The sequence below is a fragment of the Mesoplodon mirus genome (genome assembly GCF_964341445.2).
Source record: "Mesoplodon mirus genome assembly, chromosome: 7".
NCBI lineage: Eukaryota > Metazoa > Chordata > Mammalia > Artiodactyla > Ziphiidae > Mesoplodon > Mesoplodon mirus.
The window spans coordinates 33301323-33320890 of NC_138983.1; the positions used below are offsets into that span (position 1 = coordinate 33301323).

Here is a 19568-nt window from a genome sequence, read left to right on the forward strand (position 1 = left end):
GCCCCCGAATCAGCTGCTCCTTTAACCCCGTCCTGTCTGAGAGAAGAATAGACGCCCTCAGGCGACCTACACGCAGATGCAGGTCCAACTCCAAAGCTGAGCCCTGGGAGCTGTGTGAACAAAGAAGAGAAAGGGAAATCTCTCACAACAGTCTCAGGAGCAGCTGATTAAATCTCCACAATCAACTTGATGTACCTGCACCTGTGGAATACCTGAATCGACAAGGAATCATCCCAAATTGAGGGGGCGGACTTTGGGAGAAACGATATATATATTTTTTTCCCTTTTTCTCTTTTGGGGAGTGTGTATGTGTATGCTTCTGTTTGTGATTTTGTCTGTATAGCTTTGCTTTTACCATTTGTCCTAGGGTTCTGTCTGTCCGCTTTTATTTTTTTATTTCTTATTTATTTCTTTTTTAGTATAGTTTTTAGCACTTGTTATCACTGGTGGATTTGTTTTTTGGCTTGATTACTCTGTTCTTTCTTTCTTTCTTTTCTTATTACTTATACAACATTTTTTAAATAATTATTTTTTATTTTTTATTTTATTTCACTTTATTTTATTTTATCTTCTTCTTTCTTTCTTTCTTTTCTCCCTTTTATTCTGAGCCATGTGGATAACAGGTTCTTGGTGCTCCAGCCAGGCATCAGGGCTGTGTCTCTGAGGTGGGAGAGCCAACTTCAGGACACTGGTCCACAAGAGACCTCCCAACTCCATGTAATATCAAATGGTGAATACCTCCCAGAGATCTCCATCTCAATGCCAAGACCCAGCTCCAATCAATGACAAGCAAGCTACAGTGCTGGACACCCTATGCCAAACAACTAGCAAGACAGGAACAAAACCCCATCCATTTGCAGAGAGGCTGCCTAAAATCATAATAAGGCCACAGATACCCCAAAACACACCACCAGACGTGGACCTGTCCACGAGAAAGACAAGATCCAGCCTCATCCACCAGAACACAGACAATAGTCCCCTCCACCAGGAAGCCTATACAACCCACTGAACCAACCTTAGCCACTGGGGGCAGACACCAAAAAAAAAGGGAACTAAGAACCTGAAACCTGCAAAAAGGAGACCCCAAACACAGTAAATTAAGCAAAATGAGAAGACAGAGAAACACACAGCAGATGAAGGACCAAGGTAAAACCCACCAGACCTAACAAATGAAGAGGAAATAGGCAGTCTAACTGAAAAAGAATTCAGAATAATGATAGTAAACATGATACAAAATCTTGGAAATAGAATGGAGAAAATACAAGAAACATTTAACAAGTATCTAGAAGAACTAAAGAGCAAACACACAATGATGAACAACACAATAAATGAAATTTAAAATTCTCCAGAAGGGATCAATAGCAGAATAACTGAGGCAGAAAAACGGAAGAGTGAAAAGTAGTGGAAAAAACTACCACAGAGGAGAATAAAGGAAAAAAGAATGAAAAGAATTGAGGACAGTCTCAGAGACACCTGGGACAACATTATACACATGAACATTCAAATTATGCGGGTCCCAGAAGAAGAAGAAAAAGAGAAAGGGACTGAGAAAATATTTGAAGAGATTATAGTTGAAAACTTCCCTAATATGGGAAAGGAAAAAGCCAGTCAAGTACAGGAAGTGCAGAGAATCCCATACAGGATAAATCCAAGGAAAAACACGCCAAGACACATATTAATCAAACTATCAAAAATTAAATACAAAGAAAAAGTATTAATAGCAGCAAGGAAAAAACAACAAATAACACACAAGGGAATCCACATAAGGTTAACAGCTGCTTTTTCAGCAGAAACTCTGCAAGCCAGAATGGAGTCACAGGACATATTTAAAGTGATGAAGGAGAAATACCTACAACCAAGATTACTCTACCCAGCAAAGAATTCATAAAGAATTGATGGAGAAATTAAAAACTTTACAGACAAGCAAAATCTAAGAGAATTCAGCACCACCAAACCAGCTTTACAACAAATGCTAAAGGAACTTTTCTAGGCAGGAAATACAAGACAAGGAAAAAACCTAAAATAACAAACACAGAACAGTTCAGAAAATGGTAATAGGAACATACATATCAATAACAACCTTAAATGAAAATGGATTGAATGCTTCAAACAAAAGACACAGACTGGCTGAATGGATACAAAAACAAGACCTGTGTATATGCTATATACAAGAGACCCACTTCAGACCTAGGGACACATAGAGAATGAAAGTGAGGGGATGGAAAAAGATATTCCATGCAAATGGAAATCAAAAGAAAGCTGGAGTAGCAATTCTCATATCAGACAAAATACACTTTAAAACGAAGTATACTACAAGAGCCAAAGAAGGACAATATATAATGATCAAGGGATCAATCCCAGGAAGAAGAGATAACAATTCTAAAGATTTATGCACCCAACACAGGAGCACCTCAAAACATAAGTCAAATACTAACAGCCATAAATGGGAAATTGACAGTAACACAATAATAGTAGGGGATTTTAACACCCCACTTTTACCAATGGACAGATCATCCAGAATGAAAATAAATAAGGAAACACAAGCTTTAAATGATACATTAAATAAGAAGGACTAATTGATATTTATAGGACATTCCATCCAAAAATAACAGAATACACATTCTTCTCAAGTGCTCATGGAACATTCTCCAGGATAGATCATATCTTGGGTCACAAATCAAGCCTTGGCAAATTTAAGAAAATTGAAATCGTAGAAGTATTTTTTCCGGCCACAACACTATGAGACTAGATATCAATTACATGAAAAAATCTGTAAGAAATACAAACATATGGAGGCTAAACAATACATTACTCAATAACGAAGTGAACACTGAAGAAATCAAAGAGGAAATTAAAAAATACCTAGAAACAAATGACAATGGAGACACGACGACCCAAAACCTATGGGATGCAGCAAAAGCAGTTCTAAGGAGGAAGTTTATAGCAATACAATCCCACCTTAAGAAACAGGAAACATTTCGAGTAAACAACCTGACCCTGCACCTAAAGCAATTAGAGAAAGAAGAACAAAAAACCCCCAAAGTTAGCAGAAGGAAAGAAATCATCAAGATCAGATCAGAAATAAATGAAAAAGAAATGAAGGAAATGATAGCAAAGATCAACCAAACTAAAAGCTGGTTCTTTGAGAAGATAAACAAAATTGACAAACCATTAGCCAGACACATCAAGAAAAGAAGGGAGAAGACTCAAATCAATAGAATTAGAAATGAAAAAGGAGAAGTAACAACTGACACTGCAGAAATACAAAGGATCATGAGAGATTACTACAAGCAACTATATGCCAATAAAGTGGACAACCTGGAAGAATTGGACAAATTCTTTGAAATGCACAATGCTTCCAAGACTGAATGAGGAAGAAACAGAAAATATGAACAGACCAATCACAGGAACTGAAATTGAAACTGTGATTTAAAATGTTCCAACAAACAAAAGCCCAGGACCAGATGTCTTCACAGGCGAATTCTATCAAACATTTAGAGAAGAGCTAACACCATTCCTTCTCAAACTCTTCCAAAATATAGCAGAGAGAGGAACACTCCCAAACTCATTCTACGAGCCCACCATCACTCTGATACCAAAACCAGAAAAAGATGTCACAAAGAATGAAAACTACAGGCCAATATCACTGATGAACATAGATGCAAAAATCCTCAACAAAATACTAGCAAACAGAATCAAACAGCAGATTACAAGGATCATATACCATGATCAAGTGGGGTTTATCCCAGGAATACAAGGATTCTTCAATATATACAAATCAATACATGTGATACACCATATTAACAAACTGAAGGAGAAAAACCATATGATCATCTCAATAGATGCAGAGAAAGCTTTCGACAAAATTCAACACCCATTTATGATAAAAACCCTGCAGAAAGTAGGCATAGAGGGAACATTCCTCAACATAATAAAGGCAATATATGACAAACCCACAGCCAACATCATCCTCAATGGTGAAAAACTGAAACCATTTCCACTAAGGTCAGGAACAAGACAAGGTTGCTCACTCTCACCACTATTATTCAACATAGTTTTGGAAGTGTTAGCCACAGCAATCAGAGAAGAAAAAGAAATAAAAGGAATCCAAATCAAAAAAGAAGAAGTAAAGCTGTCACTGTTTGCAGATGACATGTTACTATACATAGAGAATCCTAAAGATGCTACCAGAAAACTACTAGAGCTAATCAATGAATTTGGTAAAGTAGCAGGATACAAAATTAATGCACAGGAATCTCTGGCATTCCTATACACTTATGATGAAAAATCTGACAGTGAAATTAAGAAAACACTCCTATTTACCATTGCAACAAAAAGAATAAAATATCTAGGAATAAACCTACCCAAGGAGACAAAAGACCTGTATGCAGAAATTTATAAGACAGTGATGAAAGAAATTAAAGATGATACAAATAGATGGAGAGATGTACCATGTTCTTGGATTGGAAGAATCAACATTGTGAAAATGACTCTACTACCCAAGGCAATCTACTGATTCAATGCAATTCCTGTCAAACCACCACTGGCATTTTTCACAGAACTAGGACAAAAAATTTCACACTTTATATGGAAACACAAAAGACCCTGAAGAGCCAAAGCAATCTTGAGAAAGAAAAATGGAGCTGGAGGAATCAGGCTCCCTGACTACAGACTATACTACAAATCTACAGTAATCAAGACAGTATGGTACTGGCACCAAAACAGAAATATAGATCAATGGAACAGGATAGAAAGCCCAGAGATAAACCCACGCACATATGGTCACCTTATCTTTGATAAAGGAGGCACGAATATGCAGTGGAGAAAAGACAGCCTCTTCAATAAGTGGTGCTGGGAAAAATGGACAGCTACATGTAAAAGAATGAAATTAGAACACTCCCTAACACCATACACAAAAACAAACTCAAAATGGATTAGAGACCTAAATGTAAGGCCAGACACTTTCAAACTCTTAGAGGAAAACATAGGCAGAACACTCTATGACATAAATCACAACATGATTTTTGACCCACCTCCTAGAGAAATGGGAATAAAAATAAACAAATGGGACCTAATGAAATGTCAAAGCGTTTGCACAGCAAAGCAAACAATAAACAAGATGAAAAGACAACCCTCAGAATGGGAGAAAATATTTGCAAATGAAACAAGTGACAAAAGAGCTAATCTCCAAAATTTACAAGCAGCTCATGCAGCTCAATATCAAAAAGGAAACAACCCAAGCCCAAAATAGGCAGAAGACCTAAGGAGACATTTCTCCAAAGAAGATATACAGATTGCCAACAAACACATGAAAGAATGCTCAACATCATTAATCATTAGAGAAACGCAAATCAAAACTACAATGAGATATCATCTCACACCAGTCAGAATGGCCATCATCAAAAAATCTACAAACAATAAATGCTGGAGAGGGGGTGGAGAAAAAGGAACCCTCTTGCACTGTTGGTAGGAATATAAATTGATACAGCCACTATGGAGAACAGTATGGAGGTTCCTTAAAAAACTAAAAATAGAACTACCATACGACCCAGCAATTCTGCTACTGGGCATATACCCTGAGAAAACCATAATTCAAAAAGAGTCAGGTACCACAATATTCATTGCAGCTCTATTTACAATAGCCAGGACATGGAAGCAACCTAAGTGTCAAACAACAGACGAATGGATAAAGAAGATGTGGCACATATATACAATGGAATATTACTCAGCCATAAAAGGAAATGAAATTGAGTTATTTGTAATGAGGTGGATGGACCTAGAGTCTGTCATACAGAGTGAAGTAAGTCAGAAAGAGAAAAACAAATACTGTATGCTAACACATATATATAGAATCTAAAAAAAAAAAAAAAAAAAAAAAAAGGTCATGAAGAACCGAGGGGCAGGACAGGAATAAAGATGCAGACATAGAGAATGGACTTGAGGACATGGGGAGGGGGAAGGGTAAGCTGTGACAAAGTGAGAGGAGAGTGACATGGACTTATCTACACTACCAAATGTAAAATAGATAGCTAGGGGGAGGCAGCTGCATAGCACAGGGAGACTAGCTCGGTGCTTTGTGACCACCGAGAGGGGTGGGATAGGGAGGGAGATGCAAGAGGGAAGAGGTATGGGGACATATGTATATATATAACTGATTCACTCTGTTATAAAGCAGAAACTAACACACCATTGTAAAGCAGTTATACTCCAATAAGGATGTTAAATAAATAAATAAATAAATAAATAAATAAATAAATAAATAAATAAATAAAAGTAGCTGGCCATAGTATCTAATAAACTCCAGGATCCTCATGGGATTATTATATCCTAGCAATCTGTACTGGTACAAAACTCCTCTTTGATAAGTAAAGCCCTCTCATATGTTTAAAATGTACTTTTCCAAGACTACATGGAATGTTTAAGAGTCTTGCAGTGAATAAACTGCAACTGTGATTCAGTTTCTTATTACATTCAAAATGTTTCCAACCATGCAAGGTAATGGATTTTGCAAAGTGGGGGACTGTGTTATGATGGTGTTATAATTACTAAATCATCATCTAATGCTGGAATCATCATCAATTAGAGTAGACTCTTGAAAATGTTGTAAATGATACACCCCTGAGAGGTTCAAACACTAGAAACACAGTTTTTCAGAGATATTCCTGTCAGGAGCCAACTGCATTGGCCTATTAAATCAAGAAGTTGAAATAAATAAATAAGGAAATAGAGCAAATGAATAAATTATAATGAACATATTTCAATTTATTTTAACATTATATATTACTGATCTGTGAAACGTCTAGGAATACATAAATAAGAATACAGAAATAATATGTCCTCTGAGGAACTGAGATGAGAAAGAAATATGAATCTTTCTTGAATTAAGGGGCTAAAAAATATAGGTAGCCCCAGGTTGTTGCTGTTGTTTGTTTTTCCATTCTTCTGTTTGTTTCTAAACACCACAGACACCTTCTCCTAGGAGACACCTCTTTCCTGTACATGGGTGCTGTGGGGACCTGGGAACATGTCAACCATCTCAGAATACAGCTACAATCCAGGTGGTACTTATTCAAAGCTCATATCCACTTGCTTACGCTCTTACATGTAACATGCAGAAACTGCATGCTACATACGCAGTATTTCTAGAAACCTAGCAAATATCAACAATATAAAGAGTTTATTTATATCCAAATAGAAAAATACAATGAAAAGAAAAAACACTGCACAGGCTCATATCTATATGCTATTCAGTTTGATTATTCATTTATGGGTCATCAACATTTAGTTTCCATGTATTAAAAAGTTCTATTCATTTCATGTATATTATTATAAAGACATTATAAATGGATTATTATATTGCATGTTGACTCTAACTCCAGCACTCATAATAATGACTTTTATATGTCCACCAAGCAAGTATTGTCACCTTCTTTAACAGAAACAAACAAACAAACAAATTCTGGATGAGCACATGGCCACCAACCTAAATGGCCTTTTCCTGCCTCCCTACAACTTAGTTAGGCATGTGACCTAGTTCTGGCCAATAGGATACAACGACATAGGTGCCATTACTTCCTAGATAAACTCCTAAAGAGCAATGCCTGTGAGTCACTGGGTAATCCCTGTTCCTCCTGCTGGAAGGTGGTAATAACAGGAAAAGGCTTTTTGAATGAGAGGCGGCTCCATATTTAGGAGATGGTAGAACTAGTTCACCAGCACTGTACCTTGCTTCTAGTCTGCTATGGGAAAAGGGGTAAACTTGTGTAAGACACTGTTCTCGTTCTACCTAAACCTCTTTCCTTTCCCCTTCCTTCACAGGCATCAGGTCTTCATTGAGGTATGAAGGCTAACATGCCTGTTCCTTATCATTCACAGGCTTTTCCACTAAAACAAAATTGCACAACTAATCTTTCCTTTGTGTATGCTTCTTTGAGGCTCCAGCTATTACATTGACTGCTGTCCCCTCTCCTTGAGGTATAAAGAATCACTTACTATGGTACTATTTCTACTATGTCTTTACTATTACTAAGAATTGCTGACTATGAGCTATATTTCTACAACATTAAATAAAGTACAGATTGATTTGGAAGATCAAGAGGACAAAAAATTGATTTTAATTAAACCTGGACTAAACAGAATGACTATTTTCCCCCTAAGAAATGTATGAGATGATATTCTTGTCCAGCAAATAGAACCAATGACTCTATTTGTTTCTTAAGTTTTATGGTCAGTCCTAGATCCTCATTTTGACACTCGATTGTCACTGCAAAACTGTGTAGACATCACACAGAAGGTACCAAAAGTGAAAATTTCATGGCCTTCCAGGTGTTTGCTAGTGAGAAAATCCTGATAATCCAGTTAAGGAAGGAATCCAGAATATCACTTAGGAAAGTAACACTTAACTGGCTTAAAATTTTTCTTTTTCGTTTTGGAGATGAACTGTTAAAACATCCAAAAATACCTAGAAGTTTAAAATGTGTTTTTATTTTCTTATTCCAATGTTTGCATTTATGTTTTAGGGGAAAAAAGTCACCAGATGTCTGGGTTTAACAAAAAAAATTGGCACTAATATTGTTTTTATTCAGTTGAAACTATAAGAAGGGAAAACTTACCTCTTCTGCATGTATTCCACATAGCTTGTTTCCTGACAAGAGTTTGTGTTTCAAGCTTTTATTCTGAAGAAAGAAACATAGTTTTATTGCTAAGAAGTTATAAAATATTAAAAATTTCCTTAAATATGTCAGCAGAATTTCTCTATGTTTTGTTCACAGATAAGTCCTTCATGATATGAGATGTAGTGGATTTGCAAGAGAGTAGAATCTGTAATGTAAAAGAATGTTTCTTTTATTCAATAAAGAATCTGATGTATTAGCATTAACACATTTATTAGAAAATACGGAACTTTCTTTGGTCTTACATTTAACTCGTTTTTATTATATTTGTGTATGTTGTCTTATAAAATAATTTTAGTTTCAAATTTGTAATTGATACTAGTTTTTTAAAGCACCCCTCTAAACAGCAAACATTTATTTCTACCATCATCTGTATGCTGGTCACCTTGGAATCTAGTCTAATGTAGTCATAGACACTCTAGGGTCTGAATTTCCTTTAAATGTTATGGTTTTAGAGTCCACTTATATTCCTGACACCTGTGCATTGCACTCAAAGTGCTTCTTGATGCTCAGAAGCTATTTCTTCTTCCAGGCCTCAAAAGTGTACTCTATCTGCTGGACTTGACATAGAAACATTCTTTCATAGAAAGAATGTTACTTTAGAAATGGAAGCAAAGTATTAGCCATCTGAATCTAAACCCTTACAGTGAGTCAATTATATCTCCCTCATTACACTCAGGCTTTTCTTTGTCCCATAACTGAATACCTACTCTTATTTTAGACAGGCAGGCTAAAGGAGAGTAGAAAACTTTGTAAAACCCACAGGATTTAGACTTTGTACTGTCTCTACAGGAGCAAACAATGTAATGGAAAGTACATCTCATATATAATGGCTCTAAAGAGAGTCAATTTGATGAGCATCATAAGCAAATTGAATTAAATTTATGCAGCCTGAATGAATAACTGAATGAATACATCAAATTTAAGACTTCTTCTTCATCAGTACCTTTTTTTTTTTTTTTTAGGTTCCATATACATGCGTTAGCATACGGTATTTGTTTATCTCTTTCTGACTTACTGCACCGTTACTGATGAACCTAGTGGCAAGACAGGAGTAAAGACATAGACATAGAGAATGGACTTGAGGACACAGAGGGAAGGGGGAAGCTGGGGCAAAGTGAGAGTGGCATCGACATATATACATCACCAAATGTAGAATAGTTAGCTAATGGGAAGCAGCAGCATAGCACAGGGAGATCAGCTCAGTGCTTTGCAACGACTTAGAGGGATGGGATAGGGAGGGTGGGAGGGAGGCTCAAGAGGGAGGGGTTATGGGGATGTATGTATGCATATGGCTGATTCACTTTGTTGTGTGGCAGAGGCTAGTGTAGTATTGTGAAGCAGTTATACTTCAATAAAGATACATTAAAAATAAATAAATAAATAAAATGTACCAACAACAAAAAAGACTTCTTCACACACAATTCTCACCTGATTATGAACACCATTTCCTATTTTATTTTCCTGTCATGCAGACAGTGGGTACAGCTGCCACAGTTTGAAAGAATCCTTTGTCTAACTTTTCCTCTTTAGCTAAGAATTGAAATTGTAAAAAACTTACTTAGAATTTTAATACCTTGAAATGTTTTACACAAATGAGGAGTTATCTTGATTCACTTAGTAATGGTTTTTCTTGCAAATATTTGTGCTCATTATACAACAAAACACAAGATTAAGGTTTTTTTTTGTGTTTTTTTTTTTTTTTCCGTACGCGGGCCTCTCACTGTTGTGGCCTCTCCCGTTGCGGAGCACAGGCTCCGGATGCGCAGGCTCAGCGGCCATGGCTCACGGGCCCAGCCGCTCCGCGGCATATGGGATCCTCCCAGACCGGGGCACGAACCCGTATCCCCTGCATCGGCAGGCGGACTCTCAACCACTGCGCCACCAGGGAGGCCCAAGATTAAGGTTTTTAAAGAGTATTTAATGTACAGTATTCCTGTATTTAAAAGCTCATAAACTATAATAAAGAGATACATACTGATGTTCTAACTCTGCAGTGTTGCTCAGTTTGTAGGTTAAAAATAATACCCTAGTGTTCCTTCTGTACATGTCTATTTATGATATTTTCGACATGTGTAATCTTAATATTTTTTTCTATTAAAATTGTCTATTTTTCTTTTTTGATTTCTCTTATTGTTTTTGTACATAGGGATATATCTTTACTATCTCTAGAGATCTGTTATTCACTTTGATTTTCACCATTTTTATGGCTATAGTTTTTTAGTGGAAAGATGGGTGAAATTCAAATAGGGTCTATAGTTTGTTTACTAGTATTGTATTAATGTTAATTTTCTGGCTCAATAATTGTAGTATCACTGTATGATGTTACATTAGAGGTTTGGGGTAAAGGTACATGAGAACATTCTGTATTAATTTGCTACTCCAATGTTTGTAATGTCTTTTTGGATCTGACAGTTAAAGCACAAGCAAAAAAATAGCAAGTGAGACTGCATCAAACTAAATAACTTCTGCATAGCAAAAGAAACCATCAACAAGTAAAAAGAAAACCTACGAAATGGTAAAAAAAAAAAAGTTGCAAACCATATATCTGATGATAAGGGGTTAATATCTAAAACATGTAAAGAACTCATATATAGACACATATATATGGAATTTAAGAAAAAACATGTCATAAAGAACATAGGGGTAAGACAGGAATAAAGACACAGATCTACTAGAGAATGGACTTGAGGATATGGGGAGGGGGAAGGGTAAGCTGTGACAAAGCGAAAGAGCTGCATGGACATATATACACTACCAAACGTAAGGTAGATAGCTAGTGGGAAGCAGCCACATAGCACAGGGAGATCAGCTCGGTGCTTTGTGACCGCCTGGAGGGGTGGGATAGGGAGGGTGGGAGGGAGATGCAAAAGGGAGGGGATATGGGAACATATGTATATGTATAACTGATTAAATTTGTTAAATAAAAAAAAGAAATCAAAAGAGAATAAAAAAAGAATATGGTTATTTCCACTACCAAAAAAAAAAAAAAAGAACTCATACAACTCAATAGCAAAAATAATAATAATAATAATAACCTAATTAAAAAATGGACAAAGGACCTGAATAGACATTTCTCCAAAGAAGATATAGAAAAGGCCAACAGGTACATGAAAAAATCCTCAACATCACTAGTCATTAGGGAAAAGCAGATTGAAACAATAAAATATCACTTCATACCTGTTAGAATGGCCATCATCAAAAAGACAAGAGATAAATGCTGGCATGAATGCAGAGAAAAGGGAATCTTTGTTCACTTCTGGTGGGATTGTAAATTGCTACAGCCACTATGAAAACAGTATGGAGGATCCTCAAAAAATTAAAAATAGAACTACCATATGATCCAGCAATTCCACTTCTTGGAATATAACCAAAGAAAAAGAAAACATTAACTTGAAAAGATATCTGTGCACCACCCCCCGCCCCACCCTGTGTTCATAGCAGCAATATTTACGGTAGCCAAGACATGGAAACAACCTAAGTGTCCACTGATGGATGAATGAACAGAGACGCTGTGATATATATGTATGTAAAACAGCCATTAAAATGAGGAAATACTACCATTAGTGACAACATGGATGAAATTTGAAGGAAGATAAGTCAGATAGAGCAACTAAATACAAAGAATCAAACTCACAGACTTATGATTACCAAGGTGAAGGGTACACGGAGGGGTAATTGGAGGAAGGTGGTCAAGAGGTACAAATTTCCAGTTATAAGATAAATATGTTCTAGGGACGTAATGTTCAACATGATAACTATAGCTAACACTGATGTATGATATATAGAAAAATTAAGAGAGAAAATCCTAAGAGCTCTGATCACAAGGAAAATATTTTTCCTTCTTTCTTTCTTTGCTTTTTACTGTATCTATATGAGAAGATGGATGGGCTAAACCTACTATGGTCATCATTTCACAATATATGTAAATCAAACAATTATGATGTACTCCTTAAATTATACAGCGATGTATGTCAATTATTTCTCAATAAAACCGGGAGCAGTTACCTCAAAATAGAAAGTTAAAATAGCTAAAAAATAAAATTATGATAAATAAAACTGAGACGATTAGTGAAGTACATCTAATATGAGGCCTTATGTGTAACACAAACCATCCATACATGAGTAAATTTATTAGAAATGATAATAGAGTTAATAACATATCTCACAATTAGTGTATGTAATCTATACTACTTAAAATTTGCATCTTCATTTAAAGTTTTTTATTCCCTTTTTTTCTTATTTCTTCCTTCCTTTCTTTAATTTATTTTTCTTTCTTTCTTTTCCTTTTGTTCATTCTGTTCAATGCTGAAGTGATAGATAAAGCAGTGAATATTTCTCTTCAAATATGTGTGATAGACTTGGACAGTGCAACTGGATTAGCACAAGGAAGATTGTCCTACATGGATATCCTGTGGCCAAAACAAAAATGAGCAGTGATTATGTTGTGTGTCCACAGTCTGCTGTGGCAGTTGATAATTCTGGGCAACTGTGTAAACAATATGTTTCCATTAAGATAAATATCATTTCCAGAGCTTAAGAATTAGACTATTTCACTATTTTGAAATAAATCCAGAAATGAGGATAATTAATTATAATCACCCATAATGGGGCCAATTGTGGGATACAAGGAAGACTTGTCAAGGCCCATATTGAGATAGTTCTTAGCTGGCATGTTCTTCAGAAACATGGATGGCACAGAACATTGGAGAGGGAATGCTGATTCTCAGACAATTCACTGATTTAACCTTTCCACTCAATGTTAGTGATCATATTCTTCTTTAATCCCACAAAGAACTGACTTGTTATCATTTAGGCATTAAGAACATAGTCTTGGGCTTCCCTGGTGGCACAGTTGTTGGGAGTCCGCCTGCTGATGCAGGGGACACGGGTTCGTGCCCCGGTCCGGGAGGATCCCACGTGCCGCGGAGCGGCTGGGCCCGTGAGCCATGGCCGCTGAGCCTGCGCGTCCGGAGCCTGTGCTCCGCAACGGGAGAGGCCGTGGCAGTGAGAGGCCCGCGTACCACACACACACACACAAAAACAGAGTCTTTACAGTTTTGTAATCAGACTTGTATCATTTTGTCTACCCTCTCAACAATGGATCTCATCCTTATCAAACTTAATGGTGCTTTTACAAGGTCTAAAATAACAATGTACACATGTAATTATGCCCAAAATGCTAGGATCCAATAATGATGATGCCTCGCTTGAGGGGACATAAGAAAAAGTAGATTAAAAGAATTATAAAATGTTTAGATGTCTGTTTTTCTTGCCTGTCATGCTTCTACTATCCCTTCTTCTAATAACTGTACCTTGCTTTTTCTTGTGAGAAATATTTTTCCATGCTAATTCCACATGGCTTGTGTGACATTAACTTTACCCACTCTATCAAGGGAAAGGATGAAACTCAAGCTCAGCCAATCAGAGGTTTGATCCAGATCTGGTAAAGTAACATAAAAGTTGCTAGTGAGACTCAAATATAAAACTTTCATTTTCAAGAATTATTGAGGAAAATGTGCTGAGGGTCATCACTATGTCAAAACTCACCTGAGACTGAATATAACATAGAAAAAGAACACACGAGTATAGAGAAATACTGAATTCTGCTGATGTTCTTGGCCCCTCTCCCCTGTTTTACACTTGCCTGAAGTTAGTAGGTATACTCCTGGATTTTTCAGCTACATGCTTCTAGCACCAGCTGCTCTGTTCTCTTGACACCATACTTAAATCTTTTTTGTCCACTTATCCATACATAATCGTTAATTCTGTCACTGCCCTAAGATTCAGAGTAGCCACTCCCTCCAACAAAAAAAACAAACATCCAAGCTTATATCTAATGCTCATGCTTATCAGGATGTGGGCAGAGAACATATCCACCTATTTTGGCTTCTCTAAATGAAAGGCAGACTCTGCTTACTACCCCCTAAAGGAATGTCTCCCAATTGGATTCTGTACAAATTTGGGGTGGCTTAAAACAAATGTCCCTACAGCCTTCTTAGGAACCCAGCTTCTTGGAAATCTACCTAAAATGCCATTTAATATCTCCCCTTATCTATATGATAAAACTCAAACTCAAATCTGATAGTAACAAAATATTTTTAATAGTTAGATCTGCTAATCTAGTTTTGATTTTTGCCTGGGAACTTAAAACATCACATTTTCAGTATAGCTTACATGGTAGCTCCAACCCAACAGACATTCTGGGTTACAAAACAGAAAGAGATATAAATCTCTATAATCTTACAATACATAAATGTAAAAAATCCAAAATTACTATGAGTTTCCATTTTACATTGTTTTGTCAACTGAAATTAGGTATTAAATATGATTTTTGCTTGCAAATAATAGAAACCAATAATGGCTAAATCAAGAAAAGCATGAATTTATTGTGAATATTTCATGTAGGATAAAGAGAAAACTTGGGGAATAAGGTTCAGAAAATAGGCAAGAACCAAGTAGGAGGGGGTATCCATAATTATAAGACAGGAATAGAGTTACTGTGACAGTTGAATGAGAGGCTGTAAATCAGTGTACTTAATTACAAAGTGGGTTGATGAGGTCTCAATGAATTTTCATGGTAAAAGTCAAAATCTGGGGACACTTAGGATTGTCAAATATAGTAAATTATGTAAATGTGTTTGTCACATTATTTTCTGGACTTAAATAAAATATACGACTACTGCCAGGCAGCTGAAAACATCTGTTGCCTCCAAAGTGCAATTAAGTATAAACCAAAAGTAAAAACACCTGCAGTGGTATTCAAAATAAAACCAGAGATTTCTGTGTCTCACTGCAGGAAGCATTTCCTATTTTAAAACTTCCTAAAACTGTGCATAAACCCCTATATATGAATGCTTGAGAGCCACATTTGTTTCAATTTAAATGTGTTTTTAAAATGCCTGAAAAATGGACATGTCCTTTCAAATACGGTTGCAACTGGAAAACTTATAACCCATATAAAGAAAAGCAATAGAGTTTAGGGGTAAGATGTGACTTAAATACTTTGCTTCTAAAATATTGGCAGATGTTATAATATTTTATAAATTGCCTAACAGTCTCTTTCTGAGAACATCTCAGGAAATGGATGGGTTACTGGACTGAGATCTAAACAATGAATGCGTATTTCATCAATTCTTGGAATGCACAATTTTTTCTCCTTTTAATGTTTCTAAAATCAGGACGTGATCTACAACATTATGCAATTTTCATTTAGTATTTATGGTTCCCTCTACCCCAAGAAGTTGTTAAGTCACAATCCACTTTAATGATTGATGACTCCTTAAAATTTAAAGATTATTTCTGTTTTAAAATAAGGGGTGAAGAGATCAATAAAGGGGAGAAACACTCAGCTGCATAGGAACTAGGGAAAATAAGAAATTTGTATAAGGTCTTTTTATTTATGCTAAGCCACACAGAAGGAAAAAGTAGAATTTCAAAATGGATAAAGATAAAATTGTCTATAAAATAGTTTCAAATCGATAATGGAGAAAAAGGCCAAAGGGAATCAGCCACCTATATATATTAAAATAAAAATACAGAGCTTTAGACCTTTGGTCAAGAAAAACCCTTAGATATTCTCTTTTAAATTATAGTAAAATATAATGTAGGCAGGAAGAAAGATGCTTCATTGAAAACCAAATATTTATACTACTTTTAAAAAATCATTCCTTTGTTTAAATATAATGTTGTGATTTAAAATCTATATGTGGACTCATTGCTACTTTAATTAAGATTTACATTTTTACAGAAAGATTTAGAATTGAGTAGACATGAGTGATAGGATCATTCTATAAACACTTAAAACCACCCTACAGCCATGCAATTATCCAAGTGATGGCAGATACCCCAGATGAGTGTTGGCCTTGCCAACTTGAATTCTAAATTTGTTGCAGGTGTAACAAAAGTTTTACAAGTGCTCAAAGATTTCCTCATTGAGGTTATCTCAGGAATAGGTTGAGATACTGAACTTGGCTCTAATTCATTAGAAAATTTAAGAGTGATTCATGAGAGTTTTATTCTTAGCACAAAACTAGCTCTAATATCTAGTGTAAGTCCTTTAACCCCTAGACACTCAGTGTCAACATGTGTGAAATAATGAAGAATATCTCAGATTTCTTGCAGCTTCAGGACTGTTGAGAGGGGACATGAGGGACGTGAGATGATGATTTTTTCTGATGTCAGTTAAAATATAGTTATAATACATTCCAATTTACCAAGTATAGTAATTAGATATTCTCTGTACCAGTCAGCACAGAGAATATCCCATACCTACAAGATCACTTTTCAAATAGTATGGATATAATATGGCACAGTGGCTGGGCTCTTAGGACAGAACAACTGTATTTAAATCCCACTTTTTCATAAGCTCTGTGATTTCTGATGCATCTCGTAACCTCTGGTGCCTCTGTTTTTCCCACTCGTAAAATGAGGTAACTATCATGACCAATGGGGTGGTTGTATTAAGTGAGGTGATATAAACAAAACATTTATAACATGACTGTCATATGGTAAGTGCTCAATAAATATTTGCTCTTATTATTTCAATAAAATTCAGTTTGTCTTGCAAAAATAGAGAATACTCTTTTTGATGATTATGACAGGATTCCAAGAAGGTTCAGAGTTTAGGCATCTCAATTTTTATATATACTATTATTTTAGAAGATGACAGATAAGATTCTAGCTCTTGAGCCCTCTAATTTCTCATACAGATAAAAGTTTATTGTGGAAGTCACTGCTCTCAGTAGTATTTCTCTTTAAGTCTGATTTGGTCTTCCTTTAAAATAGACAATTCTCTTGGAAATAGAACCTGCTTCTGCTGTCATTAAAACTCCCTTCCCTGGGCTTCCCTGGTGGCGCAGTGGTTGAGAGTCCGCCTGCCGATGCAGGGGACACGGGTTTGTGACCCGGTCCGGGAAGATCCCACATGCCGCGGAGGGGCTGGGCCCGTGAGCCATGGCCGCCGAGCCTGCACGTGCGGAACCTGTGCTCCGCAACGGGAGAGGCCACAACAGTGAGAGGCCCGCGTACAGAAAAAACCAAAACAAAAAACAAAAACCCTTCCCTTATCAGAGAGCTCTCATTCTAATGGGTTAAAAAACTATGCTAAATATATGAGATGCCATTCATTCCAGAAATAACTTCATGAAAGAAAGCATTAATATTCTTTTTTTGTTTTTTATTTATTTATTTATTTATTTTTGGCTGCATTGGGTCTTTGTTGCTGCACGCGGGCTTTTTCTAGTTGTGGCGAGCGGGGGCTTCTCTTTGCTGTGGTGCACAGGCTTTTCATTGTGGTGGCTTCTCTTGCTGTGGAGCACAGGCTCTAGGCATGTGCTTCAGTAGCTGTGGCATGCAGCCTCAGTACTTGTGGCTCACGGGCTCTAGAGCACAGGCTCAGTAGTTGTGGCGCACTGGCTTAGTTGCTCTGTGGCATGTGTGATCTTCCCAGACCAGGGCTTGAACTCATGTCCCCTTCATTGGCAGGTGGATTCTTAACCACTGCACCACCATGGAAGCCCAGCATTAATATTCTTGTCAACAGTTATACAAACTTTTTATGTACTAGTAATGGAGCTAAAACAATCCCTCTCTTCAAGGAGTTCACGATCCATGAAGGAGTCTGACAGTGGCACTCAAAGTCTCTGGAGAGGCACCGACTCAGGGAATGATATTGAACTGTCTTTAGAAGTGTAAAGGAGCAGCCAAATAATAAGAAATGGCAAGAGAGAGAGAATAGTATGTGTGCTAGACCACAGGATGCTCAAAAGAGTTGAGAGATAAGATGGGAGAGGAGCTTTGGGGTTAGTCAAACAGGGCCCTGTATGCCATTGAAGCCATGGCACTGAATGTTTAGCATGAAAGTCACATGATCAGATTTACTCTTTAGAAAAATAAAGTAGGAAGAATTTGGGATTTCAAATTCAGTAACACCTAAAGATTGTCCCCATATAGGTTTACTTAGCAGTTAAGTTTAAGGCAATATTTTGTACAGATAATTAAAAACTCATACAACTCAGCAACAAAAGAAAAAATCTGATTAAAAATGAGTGAGTTCTGATATGATTAACTAATCTATGATAAAGGAAGCAAGAACATACAGTGGAGAAAAGACAGCCTCTTCGATAAGTGGTGCTGGGAAAACTGGACAGCTACATGTAAAAGAATGAAATTAGAACACTCCCTAACACTATATACAAAAATAAACTCAAAATGGATTAAAGACCTGAATGTAAGGCTGGACACTATAAAACTCTAAGAGGAAAACATAGCCAGAACACTCTTTGACATAAATCACAGCAATATCTTTTTAAACCCACCTCCTAACAGTAATGAGAATAAAAACAAAAATAAACAAATGGGGCTTAAAAGCTTTTGCACAGCAAAGGAAAGCATAAACCGTAAACAAGACAAAAAGACAACCCTCAGAATGGGAGAAAATATTTGCAGATGAAGCAACTGACAAAGGATTAATCTCCAAAACTTACAAGCAGCTCATGCAGCTCAATATCAAAAAAAAAAAAAAACCTAATCCAAAAATGGGCAGAAGACCTAAACAGACATTTCTCCAAAGAAGACATACAGATGGCCAACAAACACATGAAAGGATGCTCAACATCACTAATCATTAGAGAAATGCAAATCAAAACTACAATGAGATATCATCTCACACCGGTTAGAATGGCCATCATCAAAAAATGTAGAAATATAAATGCTGGAGATGGTGTGGAGAAAAGGGAACCCTCTTGCACTGTTGGTGGGAATGTAAATTGATACAGCCACTATGGAGAACAGTATGGAGGTTCCTTAAAAACTAAAAACAGAACTACCATAAGACCCAGCAATCCCACTACTGGGCATATATCCTTAGAAAACCATAATTCAAAAAGTGTCATG

At 36.4% G+C, this 19568-nt stretch overlaps 1 protein-coding gene across 1 annotated transcript in view; it reads right to left on the reverse strand.

Annotated features, from left to right (window-relative positions):
- The window catches only part of LUZP2 (leucine zipper protein 2), a gene marked incomplete at both ends in the record, with an annotated part of 465699 nt that overhangs the window by 121862 nt on the left and 324269 nt on the right, over nt 1-19568 (reverse strand). The window contains one exon of the mRNA XM_082627973.1: nt 8613-8675. Within this exon, the coding sequence (XP_082484099.1) occupies nt 8613-8675 (63 nt within the window). The remainder of the gene's footprint in view (nt 1-8612; nt 8676-19568) is intronic.